Here is a 19,577-nt window from a genome sequence, read left to right as displayed (position 1 = left end):
CCCCTAGACATAGAGTGCTGTAAGAGTTCCCAGTGCTTCTCCAGGTAGCCATGGAAAGCACAGCTCATTTGGATGTTGCTCTGTGTAGGACGAGTGTGTTGTCTTTGCTGTGTGGTCTTAATGTGTTTCTAATGTGTGTGTCAAATAATTACCTGTTAAACAGACTGCCAATCTGGCTGAAGCCAATGCTTCTGAGGAAGATAAAATTAAAGCAATGATGTCGCAATCTGGCCATGAATACGACCCAATCAAGTAAGTTCATAAATACTGTTATGCCAATAGGAATTTTGGGGTGTGTTTGCCCCTGCAATTAGAAGCATTGTTTTTCTTAAATTTCTGTGTACATATTAATTCTTTTTCTTTTTCAGTTACATGAAGAAACCTCTAGGTCCACCACCTCCATCTTATACCTGTTTTCGTTGTGGTAAACCCGGTCATTATATTAAGAATTGCCCAACAAATGGGGTAAGTTCATGTAGAAACTGGTAGATCTAGTTTTTCTTAGAATTATTTCTTAACCATATTTGCCATGGTAAAAATCTCCATGTAAATGGCAGATGAGCACAGCTTTTGGAGTCTAGGTTGCCAGGTCCCAGGTCTTGGCTGTCTTTTGAGTAGAGCATGTTGCTTGTCTCTAGGTCTTGTTTCTCTGAAGTAGTGGTGATTAGTTCACATAGCAAATTCTGAGAACTAAATTGAGTTGCTGTGTGTGAAACATCACAAGTCAGTGATGAGCACTGCATGGGGTGTATAGGCATTTACTAAAGAAGACTGTTTTGTCTGTCTTTCCTCCCTTCCTCCAAATAGGATAAGAACTTTGAATCTGGCCCTAGAATCAAAAAGAGCACTGGAATTCCTAGAAGTTTTATGATGGAAGTGAAAGATCCTAACATGAAAGGTGCAATGCTTACAAACACTGGAAAATACGCAATACCAACTATAGATGCGTAAGTATGCAGGTTAGGTGTGACCTGTGGGGACCAGGCAGTCCCAGGGTATAGTGTTTCAGTCTTGGGCTTGTAACTTGGCTACTTGGATTCCTTGGGAAGTTTCCATTCCAGAATTGTTCATTTCCATGTGTTACATTTCTGTGTTAATTCTGAGAGGCTGCAGTCTGCTCCATTTATGCAAATTTTAAATGAATTTGGGGATTTTTGTCATTAGTGAGTGCCACTTCCCTTGTAGTTTTCTAATTTTTTCTTTCTGTCATTCCTTTCTTCCTCATTCACATACATGCTCCCACATTATCTTACATATGCTATTTCCGTTTCCTAAGTGAGTAAAACAGATGTAATCATTTTGAGAAGCAAATGTTTAAGAATGAAAGTGCAGCAAGATGCCAAGGCAAACTTAAATGCTGGGCATAAGTGAAATACTGAGGAGTCTTGGCTAGCTTTAGATACATGACATCATCTTCAGACTAAAGTAGGGCTCGTTTTACCAACCATTATTAGTTCACTTCAGCCCAGCCAGCTCTGTAAAATGTCTCAGTGTTTTTTGGGTTTTTTTTTTTTTTTTTTTGGTGGTGGTGGTGGGTTTTATTTTTGTTTGTTTTTGGTTTTTTGGGTTTTTTTTTTTTTTTTTTTTGAGGCAAGACTTTGTAGTTCAAGCTCGTCTCACACTTGTGCTCACCCTTCCTCAAGCTTCCTCCTGTTGGTATTACAGATGTACACCTCCATACGTGGCTGTGTGTGTGTGTGTGTGTGTGTGTGTGTGTGTGTGTATGATTGTGCACATGTGGAGGTCAGTACAACTTTGTGGAGTTGCTTCTCTCCTTGCAACTTACCGTGGAAGCCTGGCAAGCAGTTCACCTGCTGACCCATTTTGTAGGCCCTTATAAGCTAGATTAGCAAAATCAACAAACACTGTCTAGTGGTCTGATTCAGCTTAGTCTGCCATAGATCTGCTCTTATTGTGTACTTAGCTATCTTCTTTTGCTATCTCCTATAGTATAAACACACATAGGTATGTTGTAAGTGTTCCTCTAGACTGTGATTCCAGATTCTCTGCCCCGAACCTCTAGTTTTTATTTAGAAGCTATGGTAAGATCCTGATTCTGTATATTTAAGCTAGCCTTCCAAAAGATTTTGAAGTTGAGATCCTAGAACATCCTTTGATTAACACCAGTTTAGATGCCAGGTGTCTATGTTCTCAGGGGCAGATAAGTTTCCCCAGCTTCCTGCACGCATGTTGAAGTAGCGTAGTGAGCAGATGGGATTGGTACTGAAAGGATGTCCATTCAGGGATGTGCACGTTAGTAGACAGATGGTTTGCTGCAGAGAACTGATGCTCCCTCCACTCCAGCCCTGCGCACATGCTCTGCTTCACCCCTCTGCTTTCATCAGCCACCATCCTGAGTTTGTGATCATCTTATGCAGTCTGTTGTTACGCTGTAGCTAGTCCAGAGACATTTCATAAATGCTATGCAACAATTTTCAATTGGAATTGATTTTTTTGCAGTCAATTTAAGAGCAGACTGCTTCATCTGTATTATGTAAAAGTTGTTGAAAAAGTTAACATCACCTGTGAGCCCTAACTAATAATTCATTGCTTTTGAGTCCTGGGGGAGAAAAGCTCATTTATGTCAGACGCACAGCCCATAATGGGGAGAAATGGGAGCCCTAATATTTAAATAAAACATTCACCCTCTCCACTAACACCACTGATAAGCAACTCAGACTCTTCTTCTGTTTCTTTTTCTATCCTGTTCTCTTCCCCTCCCCCCTTTTTTGTTTTTTCCCTTTTTTCTTTTCTCTTGGGCAGTGGGAGACTCCTCTTTCACAAATTGGGAACAATGGGGCATAAGCAAATTGATACTTATTTGTGGAATCGTGGTGATGTCTATGGAGCAGCTGCAACACAAATAACACACCTAAGGTACCCTCCTCCATCCAGCTGAGACTGTTTCATTTCAGCATTGAGATGAGCACATCCTGTTCCTAAATGAAACAAAGGTTTTCTCTTAAGAATTCCTGTGGTTTACAACTTTGTCTGAGTATAGAGAAATGGGGACTTGTGAAACAGTAGAGGCAAGTCTGAGAATAACTTTTTGTATGTTTTTAGATGTATTTAACTCCTACCATTCCTGAAAAATTCATTTCTACAAAAAGCTACAAAAAATTTATAGTATGTTCTTTCATATTTGTGTAATGCATTCTGATCATTAAGTCATGTTTAATTGACAGGTAGATTAATCTTTTCAAGTAGTTACAGGAGATCATTGGTTACCTAGTCTGGTTGCTGGCCTGGTTATAGATAGCACAGTTCCCATCCTGTGGCATTCAGTTGATGTCTGCATGGGTGTGACAGAATCCTGGAATGTGGGAGGGGATTTTTCTGTTACTTTTTTTTTTTTTAAAGAAACACCTGGTTAAAGGGAAATTGTGACTTAGGGTATCTCTCAAGTTCCAATTCTGTCTTTGTCTGACACTTACATAGGACATTCTGGTATCTTAACATGTTTTACCTCTCTGGCCTTTAGTTCCAAGAGTTAAGGATTCTAAGATCCTTTTAGTTGCTTTTAAAGTGTTTCTTTACTTTTGTTTACTTATTTGGAGTTCTGATTTGTGTCTGTTGAGGATAGGCATAACTGCCCCTGTATGTTGGAAGATATGTTTGTCTAAACTCAGTGTCATTGTCCTGAAGTTACATGTTCTGTTATAATACAGTATGCTGAGCATAGAGCATGACTACTCTGCCTTCTGACAATCCTAAAATGCAGAAACTGTCTTTTACAGAGAGGCCTATGCCATCGGGAAGAAAGAGAAACCACCCTTTTTACCAGAGGAACCCTCATCATCTTCAGAAGAAGACGATCCTATCCCAGATGAGCTCTTGTGCCTCATCTGCAAGGATATTATGACTGATGCTGTTGTCATTCCCTGCTGTGGAAACAGTTACTGTGATGAATGTAAGAGAGTGGGACCCTTTAGAGATACTTATTTCAGAATATTTGTATTTGCTGGTAAATTACAGGGTGGGGTGGTTTGGGTGGATGGTTGGTTGTTTTTAATAACGGTCTTTTGGGCCTTTGTTCATTTACTTAGTTTTTGAACTTAAGCTGGCTTTGAATCTAATATCCCCCCGACCTTTATTGTTAGTTTAAATAAGAGTCTTGGGTTTTCCTTGTGTGTGTGATTGCTTTGCCGTCATGTGTGTTTGTGCCTGGTGACCAGAGAGGCTACAAGAGGGTATTGGATACCCTGGAACTGGAGTTACAGACACAACCCCAGTCCTCTGGAAGAGTAGTAAGTGCTCTTAACCACTGAGCCGTCTTTCCAGCCCCATTTCCGTTTTTGTTTTACTTTGTTTTGTTTTTTAATGCTAATTTTTGTTAAGCCATTTCAAAGACACTAAAAGCATGTAAAATGTTTGGCACTCTTTTCTAGACTTAGCTCTATTTTTTTGTACAATATTTTCATTGCTAGCCAAATAAGGATGAGTATTTGATAATGCATTTTCTGTCTGTTTAAACATTTTTTTGAGGTCCAGGCGTGGTGGCACATGCTTTTAACTCAAACACTTGGGAGGTAGAGGCAGGTGGATAACTGTGAGTTCAAGGCCAGCCTAGATTACACAGTAAGATCTTGTCTCAATAAAACGTATTTGGGACTGGAGAGATGGCTGTTAAAAACACTGCCTGCTGTTCAGTGGACCCTGGGTTCCGTTCCCAGCACCCATGTGGCAGCTCACAGTCATCTGTAACTCAAGTTCCAGAGGATCAGACCCCCTCTTCTGGCTTCCACTAAGTTGCTTTCCTTCTTTTTGTTCTTTTGGGTTTTTTTTGTATTTTAGACAAGAGTCTCATGATTTAGCCCTGCGAGGTATAGGCTGTCTTTAATTCATTATGTGAATACCAAGTTCCTACCACACCACCTCATGCTTAACATCTTATCATACATAGGTATTAGGACAGCACTCCTGGAATCAGATGAACATACATGTCCAACTTGTCATCAGAACGATGTTTCTCCTGATGCTTTAATTGCCAACAAGTTTTTACGACAGGCTGTTAATAACTTCAAAAATGAAACTGGCTATACAAAAAGACTACGAAAACAGTTACCTCCACCGCCACCCCCAATACCACCACCAAGACCACTCATTCAGCGGAACCTGCAGCCTCTGATGAGATCTCCAATATCGAGACAGCAGGATCCTCTGATGATTCCAGTGACTTCTTCCTCAGCTCACTCAACTCCCTCTATATCTTCATTAACTTCAAATCCGTCTTCCTTGGCTCCTTCTGTGCCTGGAAATCCATCCTCTGCCCCAGCTCCAGTACCTGATATAACTGCAACAGTGTCTATATCAGTCCATTCGGAAAAGTCAGATGGCCCTTTTCGGTAAGTCTCTATCTTATTATTGAGGACAGATAAGGGCAGTGGTGCAGTTTTTCCTTGCTATAGTTAACCATTTTTGAGATAGGGTTTTTACTATGTAGCCCCACGGCTGCCCTCTAAATTCACAGAGATTTGCCTCTGGGTGCCTCCTGGTTACTAGGATTAAGGGTTGTTTTTGGTTTTTGGGTTTTTTTTTTTTTTTTCTAATTTTTAATTTTCATTTTATGTGTATGAGTGTTTTGCCTGTGTGTTTGTCTATTTCTGCAGTGGCAAAAAAGGGTGTTTAATCTCCTCGAATGTAGTTACAGATAATTTTGAGTATGTTGTATGGGTGCTGGGTCTCTAGAACAGCTAGTGTTCTTAACCACTGAGCCATTTTTCCATCCCCTAAAGTAACAACTTCTTTATTGGACCCCTGAGCTTAGTGAAATAACTAAATTGCAGCCTGGTAAGTGATGATGCACACTTTCAGTCCCAGCACTCAGGAGGCGGCGGCAGGTAGATTTCTGAGTGTGAGGCCAGCTTGGTCTACAAAGTGAGTTCCAGGACAGCCAGGGCTCCACAGAAAAACCCTGTTTTGAAAGACCAAAAACAAGAAAAATAAAAAAAGAATAAGTTGTGATGACATGTAACCTTCTGAAAGCAACCTAGGACTTTGTGGTTTACCAACACATGCAACATGGATGTCAGGTCCTGTTTCATAACGTACTGAAGGAAAATCTTAAGGGTGAAATCTTTACATATATAGGGTATTCCACTGTTCTGGTTTAGCCTTTATTTAATCAATAAAGGAAATAAGCTGGGCAGTGGTGGTGCACGCCTTTAATCCCAGCACTGGGAGGCGGAGCCAGGCGGATCTCTGTGAGTTCAAGGCCAGCCTGGTCTACACAGCAAGATCCAGAACAGGCACCAAAACTACACAGAGAACCCTGTCTCAAAAAAAAAAAAAAAAAAAAAATAAGGTAATACGGAGAATTCTCATAGAATATTGTCCTCTCATAAAGTGCCCTCTTTGACTTTCTTATTTTGAAGTCTTACATTTTTGCACTGATTTTCTATCATATGTATCATTTCTTTAGGCAATTCCTTTTTTTCTTTTCTTTCTTTTTTTTTTTTTTTAAGTGTATATGTATTTGTGGGCATGCAGGCGTGTGGCTGCCCCAGCCATGTGTAGAGATGGAAAACAGCTGTAAGGACTTGGTTCTCTAGTGCCAGCTTATAGGCTCTGAGGATCTAATTCCAGTTAGGCCTATACTGCTAAAGCATCTCACTGGCCCAGACTTTTACATTATGTATAAAGAGCGCTTTACAGCCTGTCCTTTAACTTTTTCAGAAATTGTCATTAACTCATTTTAATGCAGGATGTAGATGAGCAGTATTAGTAGTGATTGTTGTCATTTTACTCATTATCATCCACCTTGGTGACGCTTGGTTATGTTCTGTTGTTTTCTAGGGATTCGGATAATAAATTATTACCAGCTGCTGCCCTCGCATCAGAACATTCTAAGGGAGCCTCCTCAATTGCAATTACTGCTCTTATGGAGGAAAAGGTAGATTTTGCTGGCTTTAGAATTTTTTGTTTGTTTGTTTGTTTGTTTTTTGATTTTTGATTTTTGCTTTGACTTGTAAAACTTAAATACTATTCCTGTTCTTTGATTATTCCTAAAGGGTTACCAAGTGCCTGTCCTTGGAACTCCATCTTTGTTGGGACAGTCATTATTACATGGACAGTTGATCCCCACAACTGGTAAGTAACATTATTTTGATTTGGACCCTTATCCCTTTAGGAAATAATTAACAGTGAATCTCAACATTCATTCTTTTTTGTTTATAAGGTCCAGTAAGAATAAATGCTGCTCGTCCAGGTGGTGGTCGACCAGGTTGGGAACAGTAAGTACATATCAAAATAATCTTCAGATATTTGCCTTTGAATTAAAAGGTAGAGACTACAAATTAGACAGGAGATTATATGTCCAATTATTATCTGAATGAACAAATGTATTTGACACTTAAAAAACCTGGACGCTTGAGACATTGACATTCATTCGATTGAGAGTGTGTGTGTGTGTGTGTTACTGGGAATTGAACCTAGGGCTTCAGCATGCTAGGGAAGTATTCTGCTCTGGAACTTTGCCCACAGCTCATCACATTTGACTCCCCAAACTTTACTCATAGTCTCTTTTTTAAGATTTATTTCTTTATTATGTATACAGTGTTCTGTCTGCATGCCAGAAGAGGGCACCAGCTCACATTATAGATGGTTGTGGGCCACCATGTGGTTGCTGGGAATTGAACTCAGGACCTCTGGAAGAGCAGCCAGGGCTCTTAACCTCCGAGCCATCTCTCCAGCCCCTAATCATAGTCTCTTGACTGACCTTCCCCTAGTAACATATTGACTCCTTATATGTACTATGTGTAGTGAAAAATGTATGATACACAATTTAGCAAGGGCAAGCTGCACATGGAGATCATTAGCACTGCCCAGCGCTTTAAGTAAATGCTTACAGTGGAATCTCAGAGGTGCTGTGTGCACAGTAATTATCCAGTTTTGATCTATTATTGAGTCTTTGACTTCTCTTGGCTGGATTGTGCTGTGTACAGTCTGTATAAGTTTAGTAAATTTTAACTTCATAAGGTTACATGTTTTGTGGTTTAAAAAAAAACAGTAAAATAGACTTTTAGCAACATTTAATGCATTCATAATACCCTTTTTTTTTTTTTAAGATTTATTATGTATACAGTGTTCTGTCTGCATGTGTGCCTGCATGCCAGAAGAGGGCACCAGATCTCATTAAATATGTTTGTGAGCCACCATGTGGTTGCTGGGAATTGAACTCAGGACGTCTGGAAGAGCAGTCAATGCTCTTAACCTCTGAGCCATCTCTCCAGCCCCATAACACCCTTTTCTTAATTCTTTCAGTATTTTCAGGCTACCTGGTTTGTCTACAGATTTTTTAAATTGTCGTAAGTCTCAAAAAAAAAAAAAATCACATTAAGTATGCTCATAAAGTTAAAACCCATTTCAAAGTTTATTTTGTAATTCTTTTCCAAAATAGTAAAATACACACTGATAAATCCTTTTCTTCCTTAGAACATAGGGATCTTGTCAGGACCTCACATTAGTAAGTTGATCCCATATTCAAGTTTTCTAGATTTTTATTTTTCTAAAAGGTTTAGCTCTCTCCTGTTTATTTGTATGATCAAAATTGAATGTAGTAAGTAAACATCATAAGACTAATGTCTACCACACAGAGTTCCCTATTTTTTTTCCTGACTTGTTAATAGTTATTGAAATCTACAAAATGTGATTTTTCTGCCCTGACACACAAAGAATATCGATGTCTGTAGGGTGCTTTATGGGATTAAAAATTAGTAGATTTGAGCTGGAGAGATGGCTCAGTGATTAAGAGTACTTGATCTTCCAGTGGACCTGGATTCAATTCCCAGCACCCACAGCCATCTGTAACTCAGCTACAGGGGATCTAATGCCCTCTTCTCAAACTTCTAAAGCCACCAGGCATGCACCTGGTATGCAGATATGCATGTAGGAAAAATACTCATACACATAAAATTAAATGGTTTTTTAATAAGTTTATTTAATATTCTAATTTATGCAGATATTTCTGTGGGACTTATATCCTAAAGTCTTTGATCTTTTCGTTTGATGGATAAGCCATATATATATATATATATATATATATATATATATATATATATATATATGATTTTGTTTTGTTTTTGTTTTTCAAGACAGGGTTTCTCTGTGTAGCTTTGGAGCCTGTCCTGAAACTCACTTTGTAAACCAGGCTGGCCTCGAACTCACAGAAATTCACCTGCCTCTGCCTCCCGAGTGCTGAGATTAAAGGGGTGCACCACCACCACCTGGCTAACCCATATTTCTCATAGAGAAAATAGACTGATGAGAGACTAGCAGAATATATCAGTGTGTCTCTAGAACATGAAATCTAGAGACAGACACACCTGAATTGGCATCCGTTTACTGGGTACAGAACTGTGAGATGTAGGTTTCTCCTCAGCCTCCATTTTTTCATTTGTAGCACTCAAAGTATTCTACTCAGGCATGTAAAATACTTACATAGAGCCTTGCAAATTAAAGGGCCCCTTTCTAAACAGTAAGTTTGTAGAGTGCTGACGGAAGTAGAGAATATTATTTGTTTAGATCTCTTCTGGAACAACTTTTAAGAGTTCACATTAGGGAAACATTTTCAAAACAGTTAAAATAGATAATTTCAAGTATGTGTGCTGATAGGTTGTATATTATACCTAAAGAGAAATATTCAATTCTGTTTTTCTGTTTCTACACCTTGCACAGTTCCAACAAGCTTGGGTACCTGGTTTCTCCACCACAGCAAATTAGAAGAGGGGAAAGAAGTTGTTACAGGTAAGCGTGCTAACAGTCTTGGAAAATAACCCCATGGCACACTGGGTAAAGAAGTAAAATGCGGAGGTGCTGAGGAGAAGGAGACATCATTTGTTCTCCTTCTTACTCTTAGTAAGTCTTCAGCAGTTGTCCTTAAGTAATCTGGGTACTAGGGGTTAGATAGAGTTCAGTGCTGATTGCTTGCCTGACCTGTGTAAGGCCCTAGGCTCAGTCCCCAGCAGATGCAGAATAAAATCTCATTTGAAGATAACGTTTACAAAAACTGTTTTGCTACGTGTAGTGCACGCCTATAATCCTAGCATTTGGTAGGCTGAGGCAGGCAGATTGCGAGTTGGAAGCCAGCCTGGATGACAGTACAAGACCTGTCTGGGGAGGAAGGAGGAAATATAGGACAGCATAATATAGAGAAGATGAATTAGCATGATGACTTAAGTCTCCATCTCTGGTATGTATGTGAGCATACATGCTTACAGAGGCCCATGGAGGATGTCAGGTACCCTGCTCTATTATTACCTGCCTTCGTCTTTTGAGAAAAGGTAGCTCACTGAGATTGGAGCTAGACTGGTAGGAAGCAAGCCCCAGCAGTCCTCCTGTCTGCCTCTGCCAACACTGGGCTTAAACGTAGGCATGCATGACCACACATGGCTTTTTAGGTGTGGGGGCTGGGTGTTTGGGCTCAGCTCCTTGCACTTGTGCAAACGCTCTTACCCCCTCACTGAGCCATCTCTGTGGCCTTCAGGCTCTGTCCTTTGTGTTTCTTCAGTGATTACCTGGTCTGTTATCAGTACATGGAGAATACCGCTTATGAAAGTTCCCCAGCTCAGCTCCCAGATGGGAAAAAGAGTTGTGCTTCTTTCTGTCCCCGGCTTTCCTCACCTTCTCTTTTCCAAAGGAAAAGGCCAGGAGATTCGCTGAGGGTTCTTACCCCTACAGTGTTAAGAAGCTATAGGTTTTACTATGGTGGTTGTTATTTAAATCAGGGTCCAAAGACTTCCAGATCTGTTAAGACTTACTGATCGTCTAGTTCTCCGTTCAGAATTGCTAATCTTAGGATAGTTAGCTGCTGTTTTGACTAGGTTGCACTAAAAGAAGGTGATATGTATTAATTCATGGTTCTGAGCACACTTAAGTCTAAACTACTCCCAGTAGTTTAACAAAAGCACACTCAGATTCTTTGAGACAATTCAGAAACTTTAGCATTGTTACCTCTGTTTATAAGGAAAAATGTTGACATTTTCAGTTTTGATTACAAATGTTGGAATTAGTATGATTCTATTTTGTTTGGTCTTCACCCACTTTTTCCAAAAGGAAGTTACAGTGGCTTTTAATGTAAACTTTAGGTCTAGAAAGGCATTTGGGGGAGAAGTAGGTCACAGCCATGTTAACCTGTCACTTCCTTCAAAATACGTTTCCTGTCAGCTGCTAAGTGGCCTTAAAAATTAGAATCTTGGGGTGGAGAGGTAGTTTAGTGGCTAAGAACACTTGGCACTATTTCAGAGAACTCAGGATTTTGAAATACACTTGAAAGCTTTTTTTTCTGGGCAAGTTCTTGCTATGTTACCCACACTGGTCTCAGATTCAAGTGATTGTCCAGCCTCCTTAGTAGTTGGGACTGTAGACCCATATCACCATACCTGGCCTGTAGAGTTAATGTATACAAATACATCTTAATTGCATTTGTGCTAGAGTAGTTGATTCTATTTTTTTGTACTCTAGAAAATAATTAAGAACAGAAAAAGACAACCTCATTTGTCTCAGATGAATTTAATTTAAAGGTATAATACCTTGGAATTTATTTCTCCAGAAGTATAAACCGCGGGCGACACCACAGCGAAAGATCCCAGAGGACTCAAGGCCCGTCACTCCCAGCAACTCCAGTCTTTGTGCCTGTTCCTCCACCTCCTTTGTATCCGCCGCCTCCCCATACGCTTCCTCTTCCTCCAGGTGTACCTCCCCCACAGTTCTCTCCTCAGTTTCCTCCTGGCCAGCCCCCACCTGCAGGATATAGTGTCCCTCCTCCAGGGTTTCCACCAGCTCCTGCCAATATATCAACACCTTGGGTGTCATCAGGAGTGCAGAGTGCTCATTCAAACACCATCCCTACAACGCAAGCACCACCTTTGTCCAGGGAAGAGTTCTATAGAGAGCAGCGGCGGCTGAAGGAAGAGTGAGTCTTTTCATTTGAAGTTACCATACACTTTTCATTTTCTGATACAACATTAAATAGGTATTTGGGAAACATTTTCCAGTGTTTCCAGTTAGTTAAGAAAATTCACCTAAAATTTAAACCAAAGCCATACAAGCAACTTCCTCAGGGATACCTAGTTATTTATAGTTTTAAAGTAGAAAACTAATGGCAATTTCATTCATTTCATTCATGATCTAATTACATTTGTCTTGTTAGTTTTCTTAAATGGTTTTTGTTAACTTTCACTCTTTAACTTTATTTTACTAGGGAAAAGAAAAAGTCCAAGCTAGATGAGTTTACAAATGATTTTGCTAAGGAATTGATGGAATACAAAAAGATTCAAAAGGAGCGTAGGCGCTCATTTTCCAGGTTAGTGTTTTGCAAGCCTTCACCACAGAATTACAAATGGGACTTTGAATATCCAGGGATTACCTGTGGATATGAATAACACTGCACTTAGGAGATTTTTCTGATTCGGTCCAGTTTTACAGAATGGAGGAGATGTAGCTTATTCCCCAATATGTCTATTAAAATAATGTCTCAGTGTAAATTCTATTGTATAGAACTAGCATTTATGGGGACTAAATTGTCCTTGTCCCTTGAAGTTTATTTATAATATGAAATAAAGGGGAAATGTTTATGGAAGGAAAGACATAGGGAACTAGCCAGAGAGCATTCTGAGGACCTTTGCCATAAGGTTACAGCTTCTTGCTGGAACATTAACCTGTGTGATTAAAAAGCAGTGGTAGAGTACACGTCGTTGTATTGATAGAAAAAAACTGAATTATAGAAGTTCCCTGGAAGTTTGTTTTTTAGATTTACATTTAAAATGTGGTTCCTTTTAAAGCTAGACTATTGGCTAGTGTAAGATAAAAATAGACTCCTAGATTAAATAATCAGACAGGAAATTTAAATTTAATTGGCATTTGTTTAATGTTAAGAAGCTCATAAAACTTGCGGTACATTAATGCACTCCACTCTGATTGTCAAGACTTGCCTTTTGTTTTGTAACGAGTGATTTATGTACTTTATTCCATTCCAATAGAGGTCATTGTACCTCTTTAATCATCTGAGATGAAACTTGATGCAAAGAAAGATAAAACCGCGAGAAAAGAATGCTAGAATCTGTCTGTTTTTACTTTGTATATATTTCTCAACCATCAACTGTGTTTTTGTTTTTAGGTCTAAATCTCCCTATAGTGGTTCATCGTATTCAAGAAGTTCATACACTTACTCAAAGTCAAGATCTGGCTCAACACGGTCACGCTCTTATTCTCGATCCTTCAGCCGCTCACACTCTCGCTCCTATTCACGATCACCCCCATACCCCAGGAGAGGCAGAGGCAAGAGCCGTAATTACCGTTCACGGTCTAGATCTCATGGATATCACCGATCTAGGTCAAGGTCACCTCCATATAGACGTTATCATTCACGGTCAAGGTCTCCTCAAGCATTTAGGGGACAGTCTCCCACTAAACGTAATGTACCTCAAGGAGAAACAGAGCGTGAGTATTTTAATAGATACAGAGAAGTTCCACCCCCTTATGACATCAAAGCCTATTACGGGCGGAGTGTCGACTTTAGAGACCCGTTTGAGAAGGAACGCTACCGGGAGTGGGAGAGGAAGTACCGGGAGTGGTACGAGAAGTACTACAAAGGGTATGCTGTGGGGGCGCAGCCTAGACCCTCAGCTCCCAGAGACGACTTCTCTCCGGAGAGACTCTTACCTCTTAATATCAGAAACTCCCCCTTCACAAGAGGGCGCAGAGAAGACTATGCTGCTGGACAAAGTCATAGAAATAGAAATCTAGGTGGCAACTATCCAGAAAAGCTTTCAACAAGAGATAGTCACAATCAGAAAGACAACACAAAATCAAAAGAGAAGGAGAGTGAGAACATTCCGGGAGACAACAAAGGAAACAAGCATAAGAAACACAGAAAACGAAGAAAGGGGGAGGAGAGTGAGAGCTTCCTGAGCTCTGAGCTGTTAGAGACATCCAGGAAATCCAGGGAGTCATCAGGTGTTGATGACACTAAGACAGATACACTATTTGTCCTCCCAAGTAGAGACGATGCTACACCTGTTAGGGATGAACCGATGGATGCAGAATCTATCACTTTCAAATCAGTATCCGAGAAAGACAAGAGAGAAAAAGATAAGCCAAAAGTAAAAAGTGACAAGACCAAACGGAAAAGTGATGGGTCTGCTACAGCCAAGAAAGAAAATGTTTTAAAACCTTCTAAAGGACCCCAGGAAAAGGTAGATGGGGAGCGTGAAAAATCTCCTCGGTCTGAACCTCCACTTAAAAAAGCCAAAGAGGAGGCTGCCAAGACCGACTCTGTGAAACCTTCCTCGTTGTCTCAGAAGGATGACAAGGTGGCTGGGACTCCCAGAAAAGCCCACTCTAAATCTGCAAAAGAACACCAGGAGACAAAGGCAGCCAAGGAGGAGAAGGGCAAGAAGGACTGTCCCAAAGACAGCAAGTCAGAAAAGCCAGCCAGCAAGGATGAAAAGGCCAAGAAGCCGGAGAAGAGTAAACTACTTGATAGCAAGGGAGAAAAAAGGAAGAGAAAAACTGAAGAAAAGAACGTAGATAAAGATTTTGAGTCTTCGTCCATGAAAATCTCTAAAGTAGAAGGAGCTGAAATAGTGAAACCATCACCAAAGCGCAAAATGGAAGGAGATGGTGAAAAGCTAGAAAGGACCCCAGAAAAGGACAAGACTGTATCATCAACTGCCCCAGCCAAAAAAATCAAACTCAACAGAGAAACTGGGAAAAAAATTGGAAATGCAGAAAATCCATCTACTACAAAAGAACCCTCTGAAAAAATGGAGTCAATGTCTAGCAAAATCAAACAGGAAAAAGTCAAGGGCAAGGCCAAGCGGAAAGTAGCTGGGACTGAAGGCTCCAGCTCCACGCTTGTGGATTACACCAGGTATGGAGGCAAGGGGACAGGTGTCTTTTTGGGGAAATGTCCTTTGATCTTACATAGGCTTATGTTCTTGAGAGTCAGGATCATAGGAATTCTACAGACTAGCCTAGTTGCAGCATTGTGAAGGTGTGGGGAGAGGTGAACCACATTGGTTTCTATAGTTTGATCATGTGTATGATTCTTAGAGCATAATTTAATTTTTTAAGGTTAAAAAGACATCTTATTTTAAGCTAGCTTTTTAAAAATTTACTTATCAAAGTTTCATCATTAGTAAATTTCTCATTAATTAAAATATATTTATTCATTTCAGTACAAGCTCAACTGGAGGCAGTCCTGTGCGGAAATCTGAAGAAAAGACAGATACAAAGAGAACAGTCATTAAAACTATGGAGGAATATAATAATGATAATACAGCTCCTGCTGAAGATGTTATAATTATGATCCAGGTTCCTCAGTCCAAATGGGATAAAGATGACTTCGAATCTGAAGAAGAAGATGTTAAATCCACACAACCTATACAGAGTGTAGGGAAACCATCTAGTATTATAAAAAATGTTACTACTAGGCCGTCAGCTCCAGTCAAGTACACTGAGAAAGAGAGTGAGCAGTCGGAGAAACTTCAGAAGCTCACCAAGGAGGTGAGCCACGAGATGCTGCAGCACGAGGTCAGAAGCTCCAAAGGCTCTGCGTCCAGTGAGAAGGGGAGAACCAAAGACAGGGACCACTCAGGGCTAGAGAAGGAACTCCTTGACAAGAGGAAGAGTAGCACCCAGCCAGAGAAGGAGAGCACCACGGAGCGTCTGAGTGAACAGGGAAATTCTAAGAATCTGTCTCAGTCTTCCAAAGAGACCAGGACTTCAGATAAGTATGAATCTGTTCGTGGTTCCTCAGCTAAAGACTTTACTCCCGGTAGAGACAAGAAAATGGACTATGACAGCAGAGAGTATTCCAGTTCCAAGCGAAGAGATGAGAGAAGTGAGTTAGCAAGAAGGAAGGACTCTCCTCCTCGGAGTAAAGACTCTTCGTCTGGACAGAAAAGTAAGCCAAGGGAGGAGAGAGATTTGCCTAAAAAGGGGACAGAGTCCAAAAAAAGTAATTCTAGCCCCCCAAGAGACAAAAAGCCTCATGATCATAAAGCCCCCCATGATACCAAACGCTCATGTGAGGAGACAAAATCTGTAGATAAAAACTCTGGGAAGGAACGGGAGAAGCATGCTGCTGAGGCTCGAAATGGGAAGGAGTCCAGTGGTGGCAAGTTGCCATACGTACCTAACCTACCAGATCCTCCAGTTGAGAAAGAGCTGCTTGCTGGACAGATTGATAAGGGCACCACCATCAAGCCAAAACCCCAGCTGAGTCATTCCTCCCGGCTTTCCTCTGATCTAACTAGAGAGACTGACGAGGCTGCTTTTGAACCAGACTACAATGAGAGCGACAGTGAGAGTAATGTGTCTGTGAAGGAAGAGGAAGCTGTCGCCAGTGTCTCCAAGGACTTGAAAGAGAAAACCACAACAGAGAAAGCAAAGGAGAGCTTGAGTGTAGCCGCAGCCAGCCAGCCAGGTGCAGACAGGAGCCAGAGTCAGAGCAGCCCTAGTGTTAGTCCAAGTAGAAGTCACAGCCCTTCCGGTAGCCAGACCCGAAGCCACAGCAGCAGTGCCAGCTCAGCAGGAAGCCAGGACAGCAAGAAGAAGAAGAAGAAGAAGGAGAAGAAGAAGCACAAGAAACATAAAAAGCACAAGAAGCATAAGAAGCACGCGGGTGTGGACGGGGAGGCCGAGAAGAGCCAGAAACACAAACACAAGAAGAAGAAAGCCAAGAAGAGCAAGGACAAGGAGAAGGAGAAAGATGACCAAAAAGCGAAATCTGTCACTGTGTGAAGGACGGATGTGTTCATTGACTTAATTACTAAGTCATCTGTATTAAACTCTGTTATAATGTAAAGAGATTCCAGCCTTGTAAATAATGAATGGAAGACCTGTGCTGCACTTAAAGTATTTGCTGCTTGATTATTTCATTTTTACATCAGAGCTTTATAACGAACTTTTGTACAGAATTGTGAGTTGTGACCATGGAACATGAGAGCTTTTGCTAGGGCCTATTATTTTTAACCACCATTAATTAGTTGGGGTGGAGTTTACTGTACTGTGAAATTTTCACATTTGAATTTTTTTAATTGCCTGGCAAATGCTGGTATCAGTTCAAAAATATCAGCAGAATGATTTGCTGAACTCATTACAGCCCCGTTATGTCACTTTTTGATTACAATAAAAGTTTTCAGTCAACTTTTCACATGCTGAAGATGTACATTATTTAAAGAAGTAGTGTCTCATTTCCTCTCTTTCCAACATCCTTCCAGCCTGTAAATCCAACTGAATAGACAGAATTTTAAACATTGAAAATGTGCTTCAGAGGGGGCTGGGAGAAGATCTTGGTTTCCAGTAATTCTGTTAGAAGTAGAGTTTCTAGAAAGGGGTGGGGTGCTTAAATCTTAGAGATGAGGAATTGGGCCTCTTTTCTAGCCATTGGTTTTTCTTGGAATTCTGCTAACTTCCTTGAAGAAATAAATCATTTAAGCCGAGTGGTTGTGCCTGTCCTCTGCCCCACTGACAAAAGTAAGTGGTAGTGAGCCTGGCAGGGGTCTCTCCTTCACTGCTCTTCAGGATCCCCGTGATGGCACTGGACGGATTTGGGGACAGGTTAAGGATGATTTTAGAAGACATGGCATGAATAGGGCTTTTCATAATTCATGGTTAAGAAACTGCTAGTCTGTTGTCCTAAGGTGCTGTGCGGGAGCCAAGGACTTTGGTAGTAGAAGCAAAAGGAAGGTTTGTTTACTTGTACAGCAAGGTGCTTCCAGCTTGTGTTCCTTGATACATTAGCCTGGAGTATGCCATGTATATTGTACTCCTTATAATTGCTGCTTCTCAGCTTTGAGTCAGCACACTCGAATGTGATGTAAAAGGCAACATGTACCATTTCAAATTCTAAGTGATACTCCTTTTTTTCTCTCTCTGTATGTGTGTGTGTCCATGTGTCCGTCCATGGAGGCAAAAGAGGGCATTGGAGCCCTCCAACCAGCTGGAGTTGCAAGAGCAGTAGGCACTTTTCACCACTGCACCATCTTCCAGCACCTGAGACTGGTTTAAAGAGATGTAACACAAGTGTGAACATCATCCAGGCCCAAGTTCATTTTGGAGATGCTCTCTTTGAGCCCAAATAGTTTTGCTGTGATGGCTCCGCCCTGCCATGATTCCAGTCGCACAGCTGCCCACTTATGCTTGCTGTCAGGAGCAGGGTGTCCTGACCACTCCAGCCCACTTCTGCTCTGAGACAATCCAATAGATTATATACTCTTAATTCCTGCTGATCAGATCTGTAACTCTAGATCCCATTTCCCACATCCACTGAAGATTTGGTACACAGAACTATCCAATCTTGCTCACATTGGGCTCATTTGTTTTGTTTTGTTTTTGTTTTTGTTATTTTTCAAGACAGGGTTTCTCTGCGCCTTTCCTGGATCTCACTCTGTAGACCAGGCTGGCCTGGAACTCACAAAGATCCGCCTGTTGGGCTCATTCTTTAAGCTTAGCTGACCTTCTCTTTAGTTGCAGCTCACTCCTGTGACAGTTTCCTGGCTACTGATCACCTGAAGGCGGTGTTGCTTTGCAATAAAGAGCAGTGTCCCAGTGTCTTCTGTTGGTGTTTGAACTCCTTAGTCTTTTCCATTATTTTCTTGTGGCCTGTATTTTTTCATATGCCAGCATCCATAGAACCTGTGCCTGCCCTCATGGCCATATAACCCGCAAACTGCTGGTACACTCAATGTTTAACAGAACTGAAAGCCTTAAATGAACTTAGAAACACTCAGAGGTGGAGACGTGGCGTAGTGGGTTAGATTCTTCCACAGCCTGAGGACTTGAGTTTGAATCCCTAGAACCCAAGTAAAGCCAGATGTCCCATGTGCATCTGTAATTCCAGTGCTCCTGCAATGAGATGGAAGGTAGAGGTTATGCCCGGAAGCTTGTGTCACTATGCAGCGGACAACAGACACTGACTCAAGGTGTAAGGGAGGGTCCAACCCCAGGGTTGGCCTTTGACCTCCACATCAGTGATGGAGATTTTATTTTGTCTGTGAATGTAGAGGTGTAGAGATTGGAGGACAACTCGAAATATCAGCCAATAAAAAGGTTTTGATTTTGTTTTTTTAATTACTATTTTCTAGGCACTGCCAGGTACTTTTACTTTAACCATTAAAAATACCTCTGGCCATTCACAGTACATGTGATTTTTCCCCCCAACCTTTGCTATTCATACTAGTACCTGACTGGTCCCAACTTGCACTTTGCTATGAGGAGGAATCAGACAACAGGAAGACTCCATTTTGTTTTGCTGGTCCCCAAAAAGGCCATGTTAACTTGCCTTGCCTTTTTTAAAATATTGTTTGTGTGGCTTTATGCATGTGAGTGCAGTACCCACAAAAGCCAGAAGAGGGTGCCAGATCCCTCTGGAGCTGGACTTAGGTGGTTTTGTGATCTGCCCCAAGTGGGTGCTGAGAACCAAATTCAGGACTCTGTTGAGCCATCTCTCCTACCCTGTGGGATTTTTTGTTTGTCTTTTCCAATCTTACTATGTTACCTTGAACTCTCATTTTGTGGGTCTGTTTTGTTGGTGTTTGGTTTTAGTTTGTTTGTTTCGTACTAAGGATTGAACG

At 41.0% G+C, this 19,577-nt stretch overlaps 1 protein-coding gene across 2 annotated transcripts in view; it reads left to right on the top strand.

Annotated features, from left to right (window-relative positions):
• Rbbp6 (RB binding protein 6, ubiquitin ligase) overlaps positions 1-17,153 on the top strand; it is a 32,669-nt gene extending 15,516 nt beyond the window's left edge. Inside the window, exons 5-17 of one of the 2 annotated variants that reach the window (XM_059267323.1) lie at positions 164-252; positions 369-465; positions 808-947; positions 3,738-3,910; positions 4,904-5,345; positions 6,796-6,892; positions 7,011-7,089; positions 7,178-7,232; positions 9,676-9,744; positions 11,549-11,911; positions 12,200-12,301; positions 13,115-14,869; positions 15,177-17,153. In XM_059267323.1, coding sequence (XP_059123306.1) covers positions 164-252; positions 369-465; positions 808-947; positions 3,738-3,910; positions 4,904-5,345; positions 6,796-6,892; positions 7,011-7,089; positions 7,178-7,232; positions 9,676-9,744; positions 11,549-11,911; positions 12,200-12,301; positions 13,115-14,869; positions 15,177-16,743 — 5,028 coding nt within the window. In that variant the 3' untranslated portion in view covers positions 16,744-17,153. The remainder of the gene's footprint in view (positions 1-163; positions 253-368; positions 466-807; positions 948-3,737; positions 3,911-4,903; positions 5,346-6,795; positions 6,893-7,010; positions 7,090-7,177; positions 7,233-9,675; positions 9,745-11,548; positions 11,912-12,199; positions 12,302-13,114; positions 14,870-15,176) is intronic. The other variant, XM_059267333.1, reaches the window with a different exon arrangement.
• The last annotated feature ends 2,424 nt before the right edge of the window (positions 17,154-19,577 follow it).

Source organism: Peromyscus eremicus, chromosome 1, assembly GCF_949786415.1.
Source record: "Peromyscus eremicus chromosome 1, PerEre_H2_v1, whole genome shotgun sequence".
In the NCBI taxonomy this organism is placed as follows: Eukaryota; Metazoa; Chordata; class Mammalia; order Rodentia; family Cricetidae; genus Peromyscus; species Peromyscus eremicus.
Note: the sequence above shows the minus strand (reverse complement) of the source record. Positions and strands in the feature narration are given on the sequence as shown.